At 37.9% G+C, this 19,929-nt stretch overlaps 1 protein-coding gene across 4 annotated transcripts; it reads left to right on the forward strand.

The window, feature by feature from the left end:
• Positions 1–51: 51 nt before the first annotated feature.
• LOC110067845 (mechanosensory protein 2-like) lies at positions 52–13,525 on the forward strand. 4 transcript variants are annotated; one of them, XM_020775190.2, is made up of 9 exons: positions 52–266; positions 7,370–7,390; positions 7,614–7,717; positions 8,256–8,328; positions 9,483–9,565; positions 10,725–10,928; positions 11,057–11,112; positions 11,345–11,423; positions 11,556–13,525. In XM_020775190.2, exons 1-9 carry the CDS (start codon positions 167–169, stop codon positions 11,751–11,753), a joined length of 918 nt encoding a protein of 305 aa, XP_020630849.1. In that variant the 5' UTR covers positions 52–166; the 3' UTR covers positions 11,754–13,525. The 4 variants fall into 4 exon arrangements, with proteins under 4 accessions (XP_020630849.1, XP_020630850.1, XP_020630851.1 ...); XM_020775192.2 differs by lacking the exon at positions 52–266 and adding an exon at positions 4,605–4,862; XM_020775191.2 differs by lacking the exon at positions 7,370–7,390.
• Positions 13,526–19,929: the final 6,404 nt, after the last annotated feature.

The following is a 19,929-nucleotide window of genomic DNA, read 5'->3' on the forward strand; positions in this document are numbered from 1 at the left end:
GAGTTTAGAACGGGTAATCCCGTAATCAGTCGTAGACCCGCCCTTTCGCCCAGACCTTGCGCATAATTCAGAAATAGCTGCGGGAGCTTGTCACGGGAGTCGATGGTGCAGTTTCTCTTTGTACGGAGAATGAAATAACATGGTTCTTGATAATCTTTGAGTTTTTATGGCTCATCATTCTACGTCAACCAGTATGCATGTGAATCCAGTAGCTCAAAGTTATAAACAGAAGGCTGAAGGGGAGGACAAACGGCTCATTGAACCTGGTGAGTTCAACAAAACATGTCGGCCTCCGACACTAATCGATGTTTGATCGCACCCAGCCGCGATCGAGTAAATTTCACCTTCCTTCTTTAGGATAATACTTTTCGTTTTACAGGTAGATAGAATAATTAGGAAAATCAGAACTACATGTAGTTATAGTAAATAGAATAACGTTAGATTGTATGTAAAATTTTGAGCTAATAAGGTAATATTTAACTTTGAAATTAAGCTCAGTTGCTTCCTGGAAAGTATAAACATGCGATCGATCAGGCTTTCGTTTTCATTATTGGCTGCCATTTGTTCTTTGGTCCTAGGTTTAATTAGAGCTGAAGTGCTTTTCCTAAGACGTCTGATTTATAGAACAGCGCAATTTTGTTTGGGAGGCCATTTCAAGAGTTTTCGAGACAAACTTAAATATTTTGGGGAGTTAGTTCAGTGCATTTCTAACAACTAGATTGTGATCTCAAGTTTTCTATCAGGCATACAAATCAAGAGCTTTTAATCTAATAGTTTTGATAGCGTAAATCCACAGGTCACTCGAAGCAAATTATCTGAACCCTCCTAACAGAGACACTTCAAAAGCTGCCAAAGGTTGGAATATACTGCACTTCCCATCTGTTCTCCATGTAATGAGTTATCAAGGTCCCAGTCCCTCTCTAAAGATCTCAAGCAATATCTTGGGTTTTTTACAGGTTTATAGTAGAATTATAAGTTATGTTACTCGGCAAGTGGATCATGTATACTGAAGGCATCCATGCTCTAGTGTTGATCAATACCCCCGCTTGACCCTTGATTGGCATCTAGGATAGGCCTTGGTGGATTGTGCTCCTAAAAGTGGCATATTGTGCTACTAGCAGTGCTCAAAATTTTGCTAAATCATGCCAAAATTATGCCAGAATTCCTAAATTATGCTCCTGATTTCCGAAATTACGCTCACAAAATGACGTATATTCTGTACATATAGGCGCGCAATAACGACACCAAATTATGATGTTTTTCAAATAAACTGTTGTTGTAAATTTGTTTGTGGTTTATGGCAGTTTGTCTCGGCCTTCAGCTGTCCAAATTAGCTGATTGCATCTCTGAACTGTTTGAAAATGCCTTCAACGACTTAACAATCACACTTGTATATACTGACTGAACCAAAAGAATATAGTACTCTCTTGATTTAAACTAACTCAAACTATAGCAAACTATAACATTGAAAGTATCAAGCCACAAAGTAAATCAACTTGTCTTGACAGTTCTGAGTTCTTTCAGCACCAATAATTGCTTGAATAAACATGGATAAGAATAGTATACACAAGTCAACATCAGCGCTTATTGTACTGCAACATTACGCTGGTCTGGAGATAGTCTGCAAGAGCACTCTCCTGCTGATCGCTAAATTTGTCAGAATTCGCCAAAAGAGGCCTAGTAACTAAGCATGTCAGAACAAAGTCAATACGTCAAAGTCAATTAGCGTAGCAAGAACATACTACCTAAATGTAATTTATTTATGCAGAAAGTACAGCATATTTACTAAATTTTATGAATTTATGCTCCAAAAAGTGCTAAAAGTTGCTAATTATGCTGTGGCAGTGCTCGTTTGAGAAATTATGATTTTTGCCCCAATTATGTCAAAAATTACGCTAGCACAATCCGCCGAGGCCTATTGGCATCTCGATTGACACAAAATCATCATCCTGACCGATACTCCCTCAACACTCAATCAACACTCAATGAACATCTCATATGACACCCGTTTGACACTCAATCAACATATGGTTGATATTTGGTCGAGTATCAATGGATTCCTATGCAGCGATCAAAAATTAGTTGACTCTTGACCAACTGTGTCAAGCTGTGAGGTGTCAATGGAGTGTTGATCAAGTATCAATTGAGTGGTGATTCCTATTATTTGGCCTGCACCAGTCTCCTCACTATTTTTTGATTACCTTGCATTAATGGTTCATATGAACTTGGCCAGTTAAGCCTTAGTTTACAAATACAAAGCCAATCAGAATGCAGTCTAGCTCAGGTGAGATGAATGTAATAATGTGAAATGAAAAAAACCAGCTGGGGTGAAAATAAAAAATTGCATTGTGGGAAATTGTCATGTATTTCCTTTGTAACAGTCTATAAGAGTTTGACTATATTTCTTCATTTTTGACAATGGTTAATGACATGAAGGTATGAATCTAGAACAACGAGACATGGCCAGCTTCTATGTCAGCAATGTTTGCACTCAGTTCACAGATCACCAAATTAGGGCTGTCCTGAACTAATTAAGTCAGACATCATCCAAAGGTTAACAGGCTTTCATGTGTTTCGGCAAAAGCAAAAGCAAAAGCTCAGGTGCATTAGAGACAAGTCAGTGAGCAAAGAGAGCCGGTGAAGGGCCTGGCCTGGCATCGGCTTGCTTCATATAAATAATCAATCTTTATTTGCACTCACTCTTGCAAAAGAAAAAATTACAATTTCAATGAAAATATTAACCATAGGGACTAGCAGAGCCAGACAGCCAGTTCACTCGCCAACTTGTCTGTCACAGCTTCATCTTTGCTTGTGCTGTGGCATACTAGAGCCTGCTTGCAAGCTAATCAGGATTTTTCAATAGTTAACAGTTTTCGTGCGACTGCAGAATTGACTGCAACAACCAACTACCATTTAACTGAAGACTAACCCAAGCAAGCAATAGTCAACAATGTTGATACAACAATGTCTCTTTAAGTAACATGTACAGTATAAACAATATACTATTATTATTATTATTGTTATTATTAATACCTATATTCCCACTTCTCTTGTCGTTTTCAGTTGACAAAGAAGTCGATCTCAGTCAGTGAATGGAAAAATAAAAGAAATGTCTTTCTTTTTAATTCTTTTTCATGTTTTGTTTATTTTATTTAAATTTTTGATTTTGTTTCAACCACTGTTGGCCCATGCGCAGCCTTTGTTCCCAGAGTATTCCAATATTCAAATTGTTAACGTAAATTTTATGACGTAATTCTATAACGTAATCATGAATACAGTGAAAATTCAAATGTACAACCATCAAACATTTGGAACTGAAGATGACATAGGAATATCGAAACATGTTTTGTAAAATGGAAATGTTGTTTCCTTTTTAAAAAATTGCTGTTAGTATGCTGTTTTTACAAACCTTAGAAATGTATGAATGCTATTTTTTAGATACTGTAAGTATTAGTTTCCCCTATTCCCTGCAGCAATCAAGAGAAAACAACTTTTCACTGGTAAATAGAGTACTGGCTGCTGCACACGATTAGCTGCTGCACACAATTAAAGCATGAGACCCACTTTATTAATGTTAGCATCGAACGGATTGCTACATATTGAGCCACAATAAGCTATGAACTGACATGCCTGCTTTCCGTCTGGAAATACCCTTTAAATAGAGGAAACCTGATCCCTCCCAAATGCAGAGCCAGGCACTAAAGACCTTGAGGGAGAAAGGCCACTACACTAAATTAAGACAAAATCCGATAGAAAATCGAGCAATTTCAGGTTTTAGTGGACAAAAATCTGGTACCAGAATAATTTTAAGTATTTTACAGTTATTTTTACATTTTCTGAAAGCTAAATACATAAATAATTGCCTGAAATAACTCCAAAAACAATTTCCCATGGGAATTAGGGAAAATTAATTTCAAATTTCAGTGAACTTGTGCAAACATATGCCAAATTTCATCATCAGTTTCATTTCACCGGTACTTTCAAGTGTTTCATATGAAGTTCAACATTCATTTTCGACGTTTGGTGTTGCTAGAAATGATTTTTTTTTCAGACGATATTTAAAACAGTCGCAGAGAAGTTTGCAATACAATGTAAATGATGTTGGTACCAAGTTTTTGTCCACTAGTTACTCGAACTTCTGGTGGATTCCCCCTTAACTTGTTACATACAGAACAAGTAAACAAAATATAGTCAAAAGCGCAGTTAGGCAGCAACACCAGTCTAGAATGACTCTCCTCAGTAAAATCCCACCGATACATGATCTCTATTCAGATGATCCTATGGCCATGAAATGATCCTATGAACCATGAAAAGGTACATTTCTTGCTATTCGTTGAATCGCAGCAAATAACAAATAGTTTCAGGCCACGAACTATCATTGACTCAGAAACAGTCTTCCATCTGATTAATAATTATTATCGATACACTCCTCCACAAAATTTAAGCCCACCAGCTCTGACCACATTTATTTGTTGTAATTTTATTCCACTTTATTTGAGCTTTCCATATTTATTTTTGTCTTTATATTGTATATTTGATATTGCACTCATGTTAATGGGTGATTTTGCAAGAATCCAATGTTATTAAATGTACACACGGTGTGATAATCATGGCACGTTTATTGCCGCCGAGTGTTTGGTGTTTTAAAAGCTTCTGTTATGTATTTGATGTATTGCGAGTGTTCCGACAAATGCTTATAAATAACTGATAAATTAGAGTAATTACTTGCAAAAAGAAGGAGGCTGTAAGCAGGTGTAGTTTGGAGTCACGTGACATTTGTTTTTCCGGAGAAAGCTACCGCTAAAGTCGCTTATCCTTCATGGAGTTAAATCAGAAGGAAAACGCTACATTTTCTGAACCAAGTAAGTAATCACATCAACTGTATTTAAAGTCTTGCCTTTTACTTCATTTAGTGAAGTAGACACGGGGACAAAAATAATAAAAGCTTCGGCAACTGAAGCTCGTGCAAGAGAATTTTCTTGGTCGAGGGAATTGGGAAATTTTCAACATTAACGTTAACTATACTTTATTTTTTATATTCTGCGAATTCTGTCGTCAAAGTATTCGCTGACCTGACAGTTAGGCAGTGAAGCGTGTTTAATATCATGAGCGTTTTTGTTTTGAAAACAGACACCACCCGGCCGGCCGTCCGTCTGATCGCTATCCTTCTCTTTGTCGACTTTTTGTGCAACGTTCAATATTTTTTTCATGTTAAGGTTCGAACAAATAAAATGCTAAAAAGCACACAAATTTAACATTTTTTCGCGACATATTTTTCTGTTTTGAATGCTGTATGTAAATTACATGAAATCGTCGGAAGTTGCATGGCGCATATGATTTATTTATTTTCTTTTTAGCCTCCTTGCGCATTCACGCTTCTCACCCTTTTGAATTGTTTATGAACGCTATTGTCAAAAAAAAGTGATTCGGTGGAAACCTTGGAGACATCGTAATTTTTATAAAGATGTAACTGTGGGTGTTCAAATGCAAATAATAATTGTGTATTGCTTAAGTACATTATTAGCTAGGTACAGCTCTTAATGCTTTAAGGTTTTCGACAAGCCGTAACATTCATTCGACATTTTTTCGCTTCAGTGTTTAGGTAAGTCGGTCGAAATCTTTAAACTCTCTGTTTTTCTGCGAATATTAGCTTATTTCTTAGTCGCCGAAGGAATTAATTTTAATTTAGTCCTTTAAGTCGCGTACTGATGGCAATGTGGTGTCTGAAGATAGTAACAAATAAAGTGAATGATGAAAGACTTCTGCTTGGTTTTATAATAATACAATTACAGATCGCAAGGAAAATCTTGGAATGGGGTTATGCCTTATGAAAAGTGGCCACCAGTGGCCCAAAAAAATTATGTAAACTACTATGGCAGGTGTTAAGAAAGCATTTAAAAATGAAATCTATTAACCACCTTCTTGCATCAGTGCAGCACAAGTAAAGTTAGCCAGGATGCAGATGTGTTTTCACCAGCAATGAGTGATTAATAATGGTAATAGGACTGAGTGGAGTCCAATTCGGTCTGTAATCATACAAGTGATGAACAAACTTGGACGACCGCGAAGCGAGAGCCTGATTTGTTAATCACGAGTATGATTACAGACTAAATTGGACAACACGATGTCCTGTTACCAATTAATCAAAACTATGACAAAATTCGAGAAACGAACAAACCATCGATTGAGCGCTGAACGATTAAACGTCGTTATAAATGCTGAAAAACACAGCAGTTTACTCAACAAAGTGCACCGTAACAGTGCACGCAAAATGACGTGTACTGTCCAATTACAAGCATGACACGTATATACTGTTCAATTAATGCTCAAATTAGGCTGCTGATAGCCAATCACATTCGAGAATTTTGTTATAGTTTTGATTAATACTATTATTATACATTGAACTCACTATCTCTTTTCTGATTGGCCGAAAATGTACAGTGAATTTTCGAAATCAGCGTCTGTGACATCATTTCTGCAGATTATATAATAATCACATATCAAGGGCATTCAAGGTCACGGGTAATCATGTCAAGTTTGCGTGCTTTGTGTTGCTTGCCGTCAGTGAAGAAGCATTCGCTGTATAATAAAACAATCATTAGATTCGGTTTTTGTGATATCCAGAATAATCAAGGTCTCGGTAAGGGTTTTCAGCCTCAGCCTTCGGCTTCGGTTGATAACCCCTACCTCGACCTTGATTATTCTGGATATCACAAAAACCTCATCCAATAATTGTTTATAAATCTCTCACTGCCAATATAATTATTGCCCAGCCACGGTTGCACAATGATGGTTCTGAAACTTTTGAATTTGCATTTGCATGGAAGTGAAACATTCGCCCGGGGGGGTTACTCCCAGAAAAATTGAGTGGGGGTGTGTGGCCTGCTTCCCAAAACCCTTACCCTATTTATGACCAAAATTTGCGATATTCCCTAGCCTATTTATGACCTGACCAAAAATTGGAAACCCTATTTATGACCTGACCCTTAAATCAAATTCCTTTTTCAGACCTACGTTATAATTAGTTCCCTAGTTCAGACCAATGTTAAATTACCGTAAACATAATTTGTAAAGGTCTTTTTTTAATTTTCTTTTCAATAATGATGAAAAAGTGGCTTCTTGTTAAAAACATACCCATATCTAGGCTAGAGTGCAAAATCCATACCCTATTTATGACCAAAATGGCCAAAATCAGCTAAAATCGATACCCTATTTATGACCAAAATGGCTGAAAAACCATACCCTTTGGGGCCACACATACTCACATAGCCCATATGAGGGAGTAACCCCCCTCCCCAGGAACATTCAGTGGGCAAGCAAATAGGATTTGGGGACACTGTTTGACATCATTATGTGTTGTCTGTTTCAGGTGGAGGGAGTGATGAGAATGGTAATACTTGCTTGCATGACTTGTAATTTATTATACATGTCTGACCATGCAATGGTAACCTTTTCTGATGTACAACTGTAGTTAATTAGAAACAGGAAAAGTTTATGTAGACAGGAAAGATTAGTAAATAATTATTAAAACACTAGCCCTGAAAATAGATTTAGTTTAGCCTTGTAGCAATTTGCAGTTGCTTACTGTAAGTATTTTTTTTTTTTTTTGACAGCTGGTACCTTTGAGAGCCGTGGTGTGTGTGACTATGTGCTGACATTTTTCTCATTTTTGGTTTTTCTCTGTACACTGCCTTTATCTCTGTGTTTCTGCATAAAGGTAAGGAAAGGTTGTGCAAAACATGTGAAATGATATTTGTAATTTTAAATGCAATTGTATATTAAGCCCTAAAATAGATTTTGGGACTTTAACAGGATTCAGACGCATTACCTTTGTGCTATGCTAACGTAGAGGCTATGGGTGTATGCTATGTTGAAGCCCTGAATTTTTTTAGGCGGAAGGGGGGGGGGGGGGGGGGAGTTATATGCAATCACTAAAAAATAAAACAATTGTGATTACTACTGCAATGGTCACATCTTCATTCCATTTGCATTTCTGCAGTTCACATCATTCATTAGATAAAATTGTACAAATTCGAATAATTTATAAATAAGTGTCTCTAGAGAATAGATTTTTCTTATTTACGAATAAATTTTAGGAGTTTTATAAATATATTTACTTTTTATTATTTTTTATGGCCTGGCAGGGATATAAAACCAGGAGTAGGTATAAATATCTTAGCAGTTCATACTTTATTTGGCGTGGAAGTGCTGTACCTTAGATTGTTTCCTCTAAATGTGATTTTAAAAAATAACAGATTGTTCAGGAGTATGAGAGAGCAGTGATCTTCCGTCTTGGCCGGTTGTTACCTGGGGGAGCAAAAGGACCAGGTAAAATATCAGCATGGTGCTAAATACAATCAACCTGATTATCTACTCTCAAGTTATCCCTATTTTGTTAGAAATTTGTAGAAGAAAATTTTACAGACTGTAATTCTAGGTGTATAAGAAATAGCATGCAATGATTCTACCAGATGTAACTAACAGCATCTGGTCTGGTCTTTTTTTTCCCTATGCAAGCACTTTTTTAGTTCAGCATCATGTCACAGCGACTTGTCACCTGGTTTACATGTGTCCCAACCTTAAATTATTTTTTCTCAAAAAGCCCTTTCAAGAAATCCACTTCCTTGATGTTGGAAAAGAAGTTCTTCTAATGGTAAAATGGGCCTTGCCGCTTTTTGTTTAAGAGTATATGTCCCCACAAGCAACAGATAGATCATTTTGTGACCTTTACAGCACTTGATGAACCTTGAATGTGTACGTCTTCGGCACCTTATGGTAAAGATTGCTCTATCTATCAACGTTTGATAAGGCTTATAGTTTGTTTTTAGAACAAAAATCTACACACAGTCGAACCTGTATATAACGGTCCTGTATTAAGTGGCCACCTTCTATTACACGGCCAGTTTTTAAAGTCCCGATTTTTTGCTCATACAAATGCTGTATTAGAAGCCAGCTCTATTAAGTGGCCGTGACCACCCTGTAGCAGTCCTATGTTTGCTTGTTTTTGTTATTTTTTTACCTGTGTTAAGCGGCTACCCTGAATGTAGCAACTATGAAATTGAACATAACAACTATGAAATGATGGAATGAGATATTTTGTTGTGAACTGAAAGTCATAGAAATATAGTACTGTATACGGTGGGGGAGTAGAGAACAATTTATTGCACAGTACTTTTACGTAATGTTACATATTTTGGCACTGAACCTTGTTTAAAGTACTGATCCCCTGAAAAAGTATTGATTGTCCTATTGTTAACTTGCATAAAGTGTTTTTGTATGATACGCCATTTAAATTGACATTAGACCAGTCTGAGTGAGTATTTTTAGTGATCCTGTATTAAGCAGCCATCTGTATTAAGCTGTCAGTTCCTCAACTCCCGATGGTGGCCGTTATATACAGGTTCCACTGTAGTACATTCTGATTTAATTTATATTTGATAACCAATTAAAAATGGCTAACTTCAAGTGTTGTTTTTCTTTAGGGATGTTTTTCATTTTGCCCTGTATTGACTCCTATCAGAAAGTAGATTTGAGAGTGGTATCATTTGATGTACCACCACAAGAGGTACAATTTACAAGCTTGTTATGTATAGCCAGAAAAAGATTCAGGACAAAATAATGACCGAGGCAATGGTCGTGAAAATATTATGACTAAGGCAATGTCCATGGTTAAATTCTCCTCGTACAGTGGGCGACAAAAGTAGTTGAGACACTTAGAAAATGACGCTTTTTGAGATTTAAGCACTTACTCTATTTTATTTACATCTAGTGTTAATTCTCTGATATCTCCAGCCCCCCAATTCAATGTTGTGTTGGCACTGTGGTTGTGTAGTCTAAGAAATAGAAAAATCAACATTGTTCGGAGGGGGAAGGGGGGAAATGTTTCCAAGATGCTCGAAAATTGAATTTTACTGCCAAGTGTCTCAACACGTTTATCGCCCATTGTATGTATTTACATGTAAGATGTTAATGATGACTATAAACAAACAGAAAAAAATGACTGAGGCAAGTGCCTCAGTTTGCCTGTTACTAGCTACAGCCCTGACTATGACTACTGGAGAGATTACAGATTGGCATGTTGCATTTAACCTACTATGAAACAAAAGTAAAACTATTAAACTAAATTGTTTTAATAAGAGAAAACTGAAGGTCCGCCATTATTTGACCACATGAGATACAAGCAAAAGCTGCATATACCAAAGGGAGTATACTTGGTAGTTTATGTAATCCCAAGTTGTAATTAGGAAAGTTAAATACAAATGAAAACTGCAGTTGATCTTTCTTCTTCTTCTCAAATTTAGAGAGGAAATTAAATGATAGGCCTGATAAATTAGACTATGAGCTCAAGTTTTCTTTGTAGTAATAGTCAACAAGGTGAACCGAAGTTGACTATCACTCATAGAAAACAAAGAAGAGTACTCTACGTACTGTTTTGGTCAACACTTTAAAGGACTACAGAGCAAACCTTACAATTATTTTTGTTTGTTTTTAAGCCCCAAATTAAGAATAATGTTCAGTTTCAAGAGCAGTGTGTGTGCCATCGTTGTCTATCACAAATAGAACATAACAAGAGAACCACTCAGATTCACAGATTTCCAATAGAACACAGCTGAGTGGCTACCAAATAGTGTTATAGCTTTCCAACCTTTTGGCAGTCACTTACATGTGACCCGAACTGGAGAGTGAAATAAGTGAGTAAGAGCCTGGTACCTAATTTTTCTCAGGTGTTGACAAAGGACAGCGTGACAGTTGCAGTAGATGCTGTGGTGTATTTCAGAATATACAATGCCACTATGTCAATCACTAATGTAGAGAATGCCAATCGTTCCACACGTCTGCTGGCCCAGACCACATTGCGAAATGTGCTGGGAACCAAGAACTTGAGTGAGATCTTGGGTGAAAGAGAAAGCATCAGTGATACTATGCAGGTAAATACTACTGCTATTTAATTAGTTAAAAGAACAATACATTACATGTATTTCATCTTTGAGTGATAGTATTCTTTGGTATTGGTAGAAAGGCCTAACATACTTTATTTGTGTTCAATTTCAAACAGACCTCTCTGGATGAGGCCACTGATCCCTGGGGTGTCAAAGTGGAGCGTGTCGAAGTGTATGTACATCATGTTTCATTTTTAGGTTCTACTGACATTATTTTGTCATTAATTTGGTTTACCTAAAACAAGCTTGTGCACCAGCTTGTTTTACTATTTCCAGTCAAGTTGTTACGCAAAGTGTCTTGGCTGGTCCTGTCCTGGTCACAGGCGAATTACTGCAAGTTTCTGTTTCCAATTCCCAGGATTTTCTATTTTTTCAATTGTGCATTGTTTGCTTGATATGTACAGGAAGGATGTGCGTCTTCCTCAACAGCTCCAGAGAGCCATGGCAGCTGAAGCTGAAGCCTCTCGTGAAGCTCGTGCTAAGGTATAACTAATAGGTTTTTCTCTACAGTGTTGTTGAGTGGTTGGTAAACAATCCTCTCATTAAAAACATAGTATTTAATTTTTATCTTCAGCTGAATTTCAGCTCAATGTCAAAACTTTACTGTCATTTTAGGTCATTGCTGCTGAGGGTGAGATGAATGCCTCTCGTGCACTGAAGGAAGCTGCTGAGATCATTTCTGAGTCTCCTTCTGCTCTCCAGCTGCGATACCTTCAGACCCTGACAACCATCTCTGCTGAGAAGAATTCCACTATCATTTTCCCACTTCCTGTCAACTTTTTGTCCAGACTTCTTCCAAGTGAGAACAAATGACTAGATGAACAGAAGAAAGACATAGCCACTGAGTCACCTTTGACTGAAGTTAGTGTTCTTTGAACACTTATTTTTAGTTATAATAACACTTAAATTAAAGTGTTCAGTTTAAACCAAAAATGTTACGACAAAGAATTCTAGGTGATGCACACTTTAAGTAGCTAAATATGATTAGTCTTACCTAGTCAGGGTAGATGTCAAAGTGTGAATTTTCAAAGATTAGCTTTCTTTTCAAAGATACAGGATATAACAACCAGCGTGGTTAGTTGTTTACTGTAAGTTCTTTACCACACCCAGTAGTCTCAAGGGACATTTGCATGGTAATTTAATTCAGTTCTCACATAGTGTGCATTCTGTGATTGTTAAGTTCTGTGTGCCTTCTTTTACAGAGAGGCCTGATCGTGAACACGACCTTAAATGTGTTTCTTTCTCCAGAGGAAGAGATAATGATATTGCAAAAGATATCCTGTCAACCTCACTTTCTTGGTTTATACCATGATTATGGATCCTCATTTTTTTTTTTCCTATTGATTTATAATCAACATGAAATTAACTGGAAAAATCTTGATACCGATACATCTTATAGTGTGGATCTTGAAGCGTTTGCTCTTGTTGCAGATCATGAAAAAGTAAGGAAAACAGATATTATTTACTATAACAATTTTGGGTGTTTGCTTTGGTGTTTCATGGAACTTGTGCCAAATCAGCAATATTGTTCACCTGTCTGCAAACAATTAAAAGCTGCATGTACAGAGGAGTTAGGAGAATGGACCAGAATGAGTATTAAAAGTTTCCATCTGCAATTGTTTTTGCAAACTAGAATGTACTATGTGAGATAAGCATTTTCTGTTTTTACTGTGCAAAGAAAAGAAAAATTTATAAGGCCAAGTTCAGACGCCGTACTTCACATGAGCCGAATCGAATGCTAATGAGGGAGAACAAAGGATTTTTCTCATTTGCATTCGATTCGGCTCATGTGAAGTACAGCGTCTGAACTTGGCCTAAGAGTTAGGAGTTCCTTAAAATAGTTTTGTAAATTGAGAGGTTATAATCAGGAGAACGTTTGTACAATATGGCTGTGTTTTTACTTCGTTTCGTTTATTGCTTAAAAATATATTAACTAACTTCAGACTTGTAGAACTGCGAGGTCTATATAAAAATCACCACAAACCTTCTTTATATAACATTAGGTGGCAACAGAAAACAGATCAGTAGATGTGCGGTGAACATATTTTACTTAAATTTTACTTTAACTGTCATATCTGATAAAATCTATTGCACAGGTAAACTGGTGATCAGTACATTGGTGTCCTGAATTTTTGATTTTTAAGAAAATAGGGGTAAACCCACTTTTGAATAAAGATTAGTCACAGATGGTATGAAACGTTGAGGAATATATTTGCGAGGGAAATGATTGAATAGAAATTGGATTTTAACTGACAGGATAAATTACAGCCATTTTGTTTTGCTTTCTGCTTATTAGCGAAAGATAAGTGTTTCAGATGATTAATTTAAAATCATAGGATAGAGCTGGCCTCGTGTTGAAAGTCAAGGTCAATTCTTTTCTGATGTATCAAAATATATATGACCAACTCTGGATTTATGGACTTCTTTCAGGGCCAGTATATAACACTTGAGCGAAATAAAAAGTGACGTAATCAAAGGTAAATGTAAATAAAGGCCAGCTGCCAGTGTGCAAAGACTTGTGCTGAGAATGATCATACCTACTGTACTAAATAAAACAAATAAAACTACAGACCAAGTTTGGAACAGCTAAGAAGCATGATGTTGCAGCAGTAATCACTGCTAATGTAAATTGCATGTCTGTCCCGCAGCCCTATGTGGCCAGTCCCACCATCTTCTACCGGGATACTAATACGTTACAAAAGAATTTGGAATTTATCCTGAAATAAAAATATAACTAGTTGTCGGACTATAGTTAGTCTAACCGTCGCAAAGTTTTATTTCCACTATTGGCTTACGGGGAGAACTCTCAAGTGTAAAGGTCGGGGATGCTCGTCGACATTTCGCTGTAAATGGATCACCTAAAAGCGTTGTCATGAAACTCCTGCAAGCCCAAGAGATTCCTTGACGGCTGAAAATGGTGGCGTTTCGTCCTGAACACCCCTAGTGAGACCAAAATCCATGAGTTAAGCATCCGTCAATTCCAGCAGAAATATTGTTTTTCCCCGGGGACAATCACTTGACCGAATTAGGGTAATAGCAGTGACTGATCTAGGGGAGGAGCCCCCTTATATTGGATAAAAATAAGGAAAAGTCACAGAAGGAAGAGAAGCAGAACAAAACCGGCCCCCCGCTTAGCTCAAGGTCTGGATCATATCCGCCACTGAATAGTCACTTGAACAAATGAGGTCACGGTAAATTACCCAATCTCACCTTTTTGGTGCCCTTCGGTGGCATTACCGGCGTATCAGGTTCAAGTGGTCTGGCCATGGGTATTCAAGGGATGCCAGCATGAAAAAGTGGAAATAAATCTACGGTAAGTCTTTTGTATAAAGTTCTCAATCGTTTGGTTCCTAGTTATCGTGGAGATTTCTTCTCTAGCAAGAAAAATACTACGCATTATAATCTCAGGGGTTCCTTTACTTCGCTGCAGTTGCCGCAACCCAAATCTGAATTTCTAAAGAAAAGAGTTTGTTATAGTGGAGCAAACTCTAAGTCGCTTTTCGCTTCACCCTGTAACTCAAAAACCGTTGCCACATTAATGCGAACACTTTTTAATATCTCAGCCGCATTAGCATCAGAAATTAGTTTAAGTAATTATTGTCTTAGAGTTAGTGCTAGTAATTGGTAATATATAATATCGTAAATAATTTTAGATAGTGTTAATCTTATTATAGCCGTTCGCCCCAAGTGAAAATCAGCTTGCTTGCTTTTCTTGTTGACGGGGCAAGCTTATATATTTTGTAACGTTTCGCTAATTACACTGGAGTATGTTCACTATGTATGGTTCGTGTTAACTGTAGAAGTATTTTAGGCGTGAATCCCTAAGGGGCTAGTAGGCTATTTAAGAATTTGTAAGTTATGCAAGAGCCACTCGAAGGCATCTCTTTCAACTTTGCTGTTATGTCGCCGGATACTGAACGAGCGAGCGTTCCCGCTTCGATCGCGCAATCCTTCACTGAGGGAGATCTTTTTCATGAGACTGCTTCACGAACATTGTTTCCTCGTCTTTTGGACGTTAAGTTTGATCAGAAGTTCGCTGCATTTAAACGCGGTCTCGACGAGAAACAAGCTGCCACTCAGTCTCAACTGTAGAGGCTAAAAACGGTATCCAAGGCTTCGAGTTCTTTTAACTCAAGTACAACACGAGTTCAGCAACTCTCTGCTGGATGCAACAGACGGGACCAGCAAGACCATCTCAAAAGGAAACCTTTCAGCAGTCAAGTTATTTCGTTCCGCGGACAAGAACCCCGCTGTTTGGGCAGCAGTGCAAGTACGAATCGACGAACTCGCCGAAGATTCAGAGGAAGAGAAAAAGCTCTGATCAGCCGAAATGCGAACGCTAGCTAAGATCCGGGAGAAAAAGCGGAAAAATGCGTCTAGCTGGCCAACTCTACAGCTACCCGCTCTACATCCAGTGAAGCTCCATCCACTCATGGCCTGTCCACTGGCAATTATTTTTCTTCTAATCAGCCTTTTTGTTTTTTTCGCATGCAGTCCTTTCGTGGACGTCAGCCTCAACTAGCAGACAAGTGTTTCAGATGCGGCCAAAGAAGCCACTGAGCAAATCCATCTTCCTGCCCAAGCCGTTTTAGAGGAGCCGCTGCAGCCCCTCCAAGCAGTAAAAATACATACTTATGGCAAATACCAAGCTGCATTGAAGAGAATGGGATAAGATGAGTATATAATTTTTTCAATTTAATCAAATGATTGGGAGACCCGGTTGAACTTATTGATAATTTTGTTGAACCATGTGATTCAAGGTTTTTCGGAAGTGTTGTAAAGACAATTTACTCTAAGGGGCTGAAAAATTTCCTTAGCTGTTCATTCATCGTTCGCGTAAATTTTGGTTATGTCAATTGTGTCCATTACTTTTAACTTTGTCATGGCAACCGCAAACTTCGTATAGGTTTGGACAAAAATCAACTTTTTCGACATACTTCTGTATTTTTTTTTCCAGCTTTGTTCATCATTTTGCTGAATTTCACTAAATTGTACATTTCATAAGCATTCTGGCTTCATAAGCATTCTAGATTATTTTTTGACTTTTTAAGAAAATAGTATTATCCAAGATGGTGGGTCAAATGACGTCATGCGACGTCAAAACCAAAAAATATGTCATTATTTTATAGAGCAAGCTCAGGGCTTCCTGTACCTAAATAGAACGAAAACCCAAGGAGAGGGTTTCATCCCCCTTGTGCCACGATGGGGGTGTTAGTCCGAGGGTTAACAATTGTACTAGCCCTGATGACTGAATGAATGAATAAAAGACTGATTATCAGGACAGAACGCATTATATTTAAGTTAAAGGCAACCTTATGGTTAATGTAGATTTTTTAAATCATATAGGTGCTTCTTGCTTTATTCGCGATACTATTTTTGATGGGTATTAGATTCTCTTTATTTACATTCCACCCTCAGCTCAGTTTTCTAATAATCACTCAGCCATCCAGTCCAGTATAGTGATTTGTCGAGCAGGCTATTTCTGATCTTCTAGCCATAGGTTCAGTGGTCGAGTGCGCGTGTGCTCCTGCTGTTGTTAACCCGTTGTCAGTTTCCATACAGTTGGAGTTCTGGAAGAATGTTTTCGTATCTCAATTCCAGTGTTTTGCAGACGTTGCTCGCAGACTATCTTGTATTGTATGCTCGGATGTTAGCGCTATTGGATTGGCTGCTTTTATTGCCATTGGTAACATTGCCTGTTTTCGCACAAAAACTGAGATTCTATGTAGATACCAGATCGAGTACCACGTGGAGAGAACTCCACTGTGTTTGTTTTGCTTTGAAAAATTTGCACATCTTCTTTCAGGGTGCTCTGTTAAGTGGTTTACTGACAACCAAACTGTACCTTTGATCGTCGATTCTGGTAGTATGAAACTGTGTTCGCTTCAATTCGCGGGTGATATATTTGATACCGCCAAAGAAAGTAATATCAAAATCGAGGCTGAGTTGATACCTCGTTCATTTAATGAGAAAGCTGATTACTTATGCAAGATCGTCGATTGATGACTGGTCAGTTAAAGATAGCTATTTTCATGAAGTAACCTCCTATCGGGGTCCCTGTTCAATTGGTTACTTTTCCAGTTTAAAAAAAAAAAAAAAAATTCAAGTTTTTCCCAGTTTCTATTCGAAGATTCTCTAGCATTTAGTTGGGTAGGAGAAACCTGTTGGCTGATGCCACCTGTTTCGTTAGTTGAAAATGTCATCCGCCACATGTTTTTGTCAATAGAACTGGTTACTCTTTACTGGCCTCTCAGCTCCCGTTTGGCCTTTTTGGTGGAACGTAGGTGGGGTTTCAGATCTTTTGTTATTGATTTTCTCTTCGTTGAGAACGGTAAAGATGTTTATCTCCATGGGGCAAATAACAGTTCCCTTTTGACTCGGAGAATTTTAGTTGCTTGTCGGTGCTGTACAGTCCAGTGTCCAGTAGAATCTGTCTATGGAGAAGTCATGCCGCGCGGTCACGATTACGCTGTTTTAGGCCGTTGGGCCATGTCACCTTTGTGCGGGACTGCCCGTTTATCATGTGTTGATCTTAGGTGATTGCACTGTTTTAGGCCATTGGGCCATGTCATTTTTGTGCGGGACTGCCCGTTTATCATGTGTTGATCTTAGGTGATTACACTGTTTTAGGCCGTTGGACCATGTCATCTTTGTGCGGGACTGCCCGTTTATCATGTGTTGATCTTAGGTGATTACACTGTTTTAGACCGTTGGGCCATGCCATTTTTGTGCGGGACTGCCCGTTTATCACGGGTTGATCTTAGGTGATTACACTGTTTTAGGCCGTTGAGCCATGCCATTTTTGTGCAGGACTGCCAGTATATAGTGTGCTGAATGCAAGATTTAGGCCTCTGGGCCTTCCTTATGTTCTGATCTGCGTGTTGTTGCATTTTTTTTTTCTAATTGTTCTCACATTTCTTTTCTTATCTTTCAAGTCTACAAAGTGGATGTGTGTTTACTTCAAAGGTTGCCCACTCAAGAGATCCAGACGACTTCGCAAGTCGGCGGAAGGTCTTCCCTTGCGTGCCTGTAAAGCAAAGGCCCCTTCAACAACAGAGCGTTATTCAAGTGACTTTCAAACATTTAGAGAATGGTCTTCGCGCTTTGAGGAAGTCGCTTGTTTGCCGTCTGATGAGACGTCTTTTGCTCCTTATTTGGAGTATTTTGCTGCAGCAGAGTTCCCTCTACTCCACACTTGGTTCTGCCTGTTATGGCATAAATTGGGCACACCATCGGTATGGCTTTCCGACTTGTGATTTGACTTGTGATAGAAGTTTTCTCGAGGCGGCTAAAATTGAGCTTGCAAAACCTGTTTCCATAAAAAGGGGGGCGCTGTTACTCCCGAGATGATCTTGAGGATATATAATAGGTTTGCGGGCGCCAAGGCTAATCCTGCTAATCTTCGCTTAGCCGCAATTTGCGTGACTGCCTGGTGGGCTTTTCTCCGCGGCAACGAGTTAGCTAGCCTTCGTTACTGTAACGTTAGTTTTTGCGATGCATTCGTCAAGATTTATATATGTAAGAGCAAAACAGATGTTTATTATATGAAATTTTTAGTTTTAATTTTATGAATTTATTTTCTTCGGAGATGTAGCATATTTTGCTCTCAAAAAATTCGTATTAAAATAAAGTTTTAGACTAGGCATGCGTTTGCGGAACTAGGATATCTTATACACTTGTTTAACTGATCTACATAGCTTAAGAACATGGGCCGCTAAGGAGCAGGCATCAGCAATCTACACTTTTTATGTCATGGCAGATAGAAGACTGATCGAGCCAAGGACGGCTAGTCACAGCTATATTACGATAGGTTAGAATCTTTACTTTCAGTGTCTAGAAGTTTGCACACTTAGATTCCTTTGTTCTCTTTCTTTATTTTCGAAAGCGGGCATCAATAAACGAGATGCCCGCCCCTGATGCTGTGTTTGTGTTTATTAAGATTAGTTACAAAATATTTTATAATCGTTTCAGGGTGATTAGAGTATAAATATATTTTGTAACGTTTCGCTATTACACTGGAGTATGTTTACTATGTATGGTTCGTGTTAACTGTAGAAGTATTTTAGGCGTGAATCCCTAAGGGGCTAGTAGGCTATTTAAGAATTTGTAAGTTATGCAAGAGCCACTCGAAGGCATCTCTTTCAACTTTGCTTTTTAATTTTTCTGTTTATTGACTGCTGTATTTTCTTTATGATGATGTAACGCTCGCTGTATCCTGCATCAATAAACGAGATGCCCGCCCCTGATGCTGTGTTTGTGTTTATTAAGATTAGTTACAAAATATTTTATAATCGTTTCAGGGTGATTAGAGTATAAGTACCAAATCCAGGAGATCGCCAATCAGCTTACCTTCGGCCCTAGCTAAGAAAACGTGAAAAGAAGAGCACTGCCGATTCAACACAAAGACATGTCAAATATTTCAAAGCATTTCCCCCGAAACTGCCCCCAAAAATGAAACTTTTGAGTCCTTTCCTTCGTATCTCAACTGCAGGGAGATTTGGTGTCCCCTCCGGGAGATTCTGTCCATGTCCGGTCGGGTTATCGGGGAAACTCCGGACAATCATAGATCAGTATTCTGGCAAAATACGAACCATGGCTCTAACAAACTCGCCTGATATGGTGCCAAACCATGCCAGAAATGTACGATAAGGTAAAATATCATTACACAAAAATACTGAAAAATAAAAGCAAACAATAATCAGCTACTAACTTTGAAAATGCAAATTTATTGCCTTTACTTTCTATTGGTAAAAAAACTCAGAGAAAATGAAAAATTAACGAATTTCAATCAATTCATTTTGCAAGGAGGAGCATGATGATCGACCGAAAACGCTAAGACCTGTATATATGACATAATTTCAAAGTGTAATTAAAAAATAAATGACAACACTCTCTCTGTGTTTTCGTTTTATACAAAAAAAAAAAAGAATTACCAACAGGAAATGTTGTTCAACAATAGTTATCCCCCCAAAGAGTTCTTTCTTTTCCA

The sequence above is a fragment of the Orbicella faveolata genome, unplaced genomic scaffold, assembly GCF_042242905.1.
Source record: "Orbicella faveolata isolate gen_17 unplaced genomic scaffold, um_ofav_v1 contig_37, whole genome shotgun sequence".
In the NCBI taxonomy this organism is placed as follows: Eukaryota; Metazoa; Cnidaria; class Anthozoa; order Scleractinia; family Merulinidae; genus Orbicella; species Orbicella faveolata.

Coding starts and splice junctions, on each gene's coding strand:
- LOC110067845 (XM_020775190.2), top strand. CDS start 167: ATGGCTCATCATTCTACGTCAACCAGTATGCATGTGAATCCAGTAGCT. Junction 267..7,369: donor CAAACGGCTCATTGAACCTG/GTGAGTTCAACA, acceptor TGTCTGTTTCAG/GTGGAGGGAGTGATGAGAAT. Junction 7,391..7,613: donor TGGAGGGAGTGATGAGAATG/GTAATACTTGCT, acceptor TTTTTTTGACAG/CTGGTACCTTTGAGAGCCGT.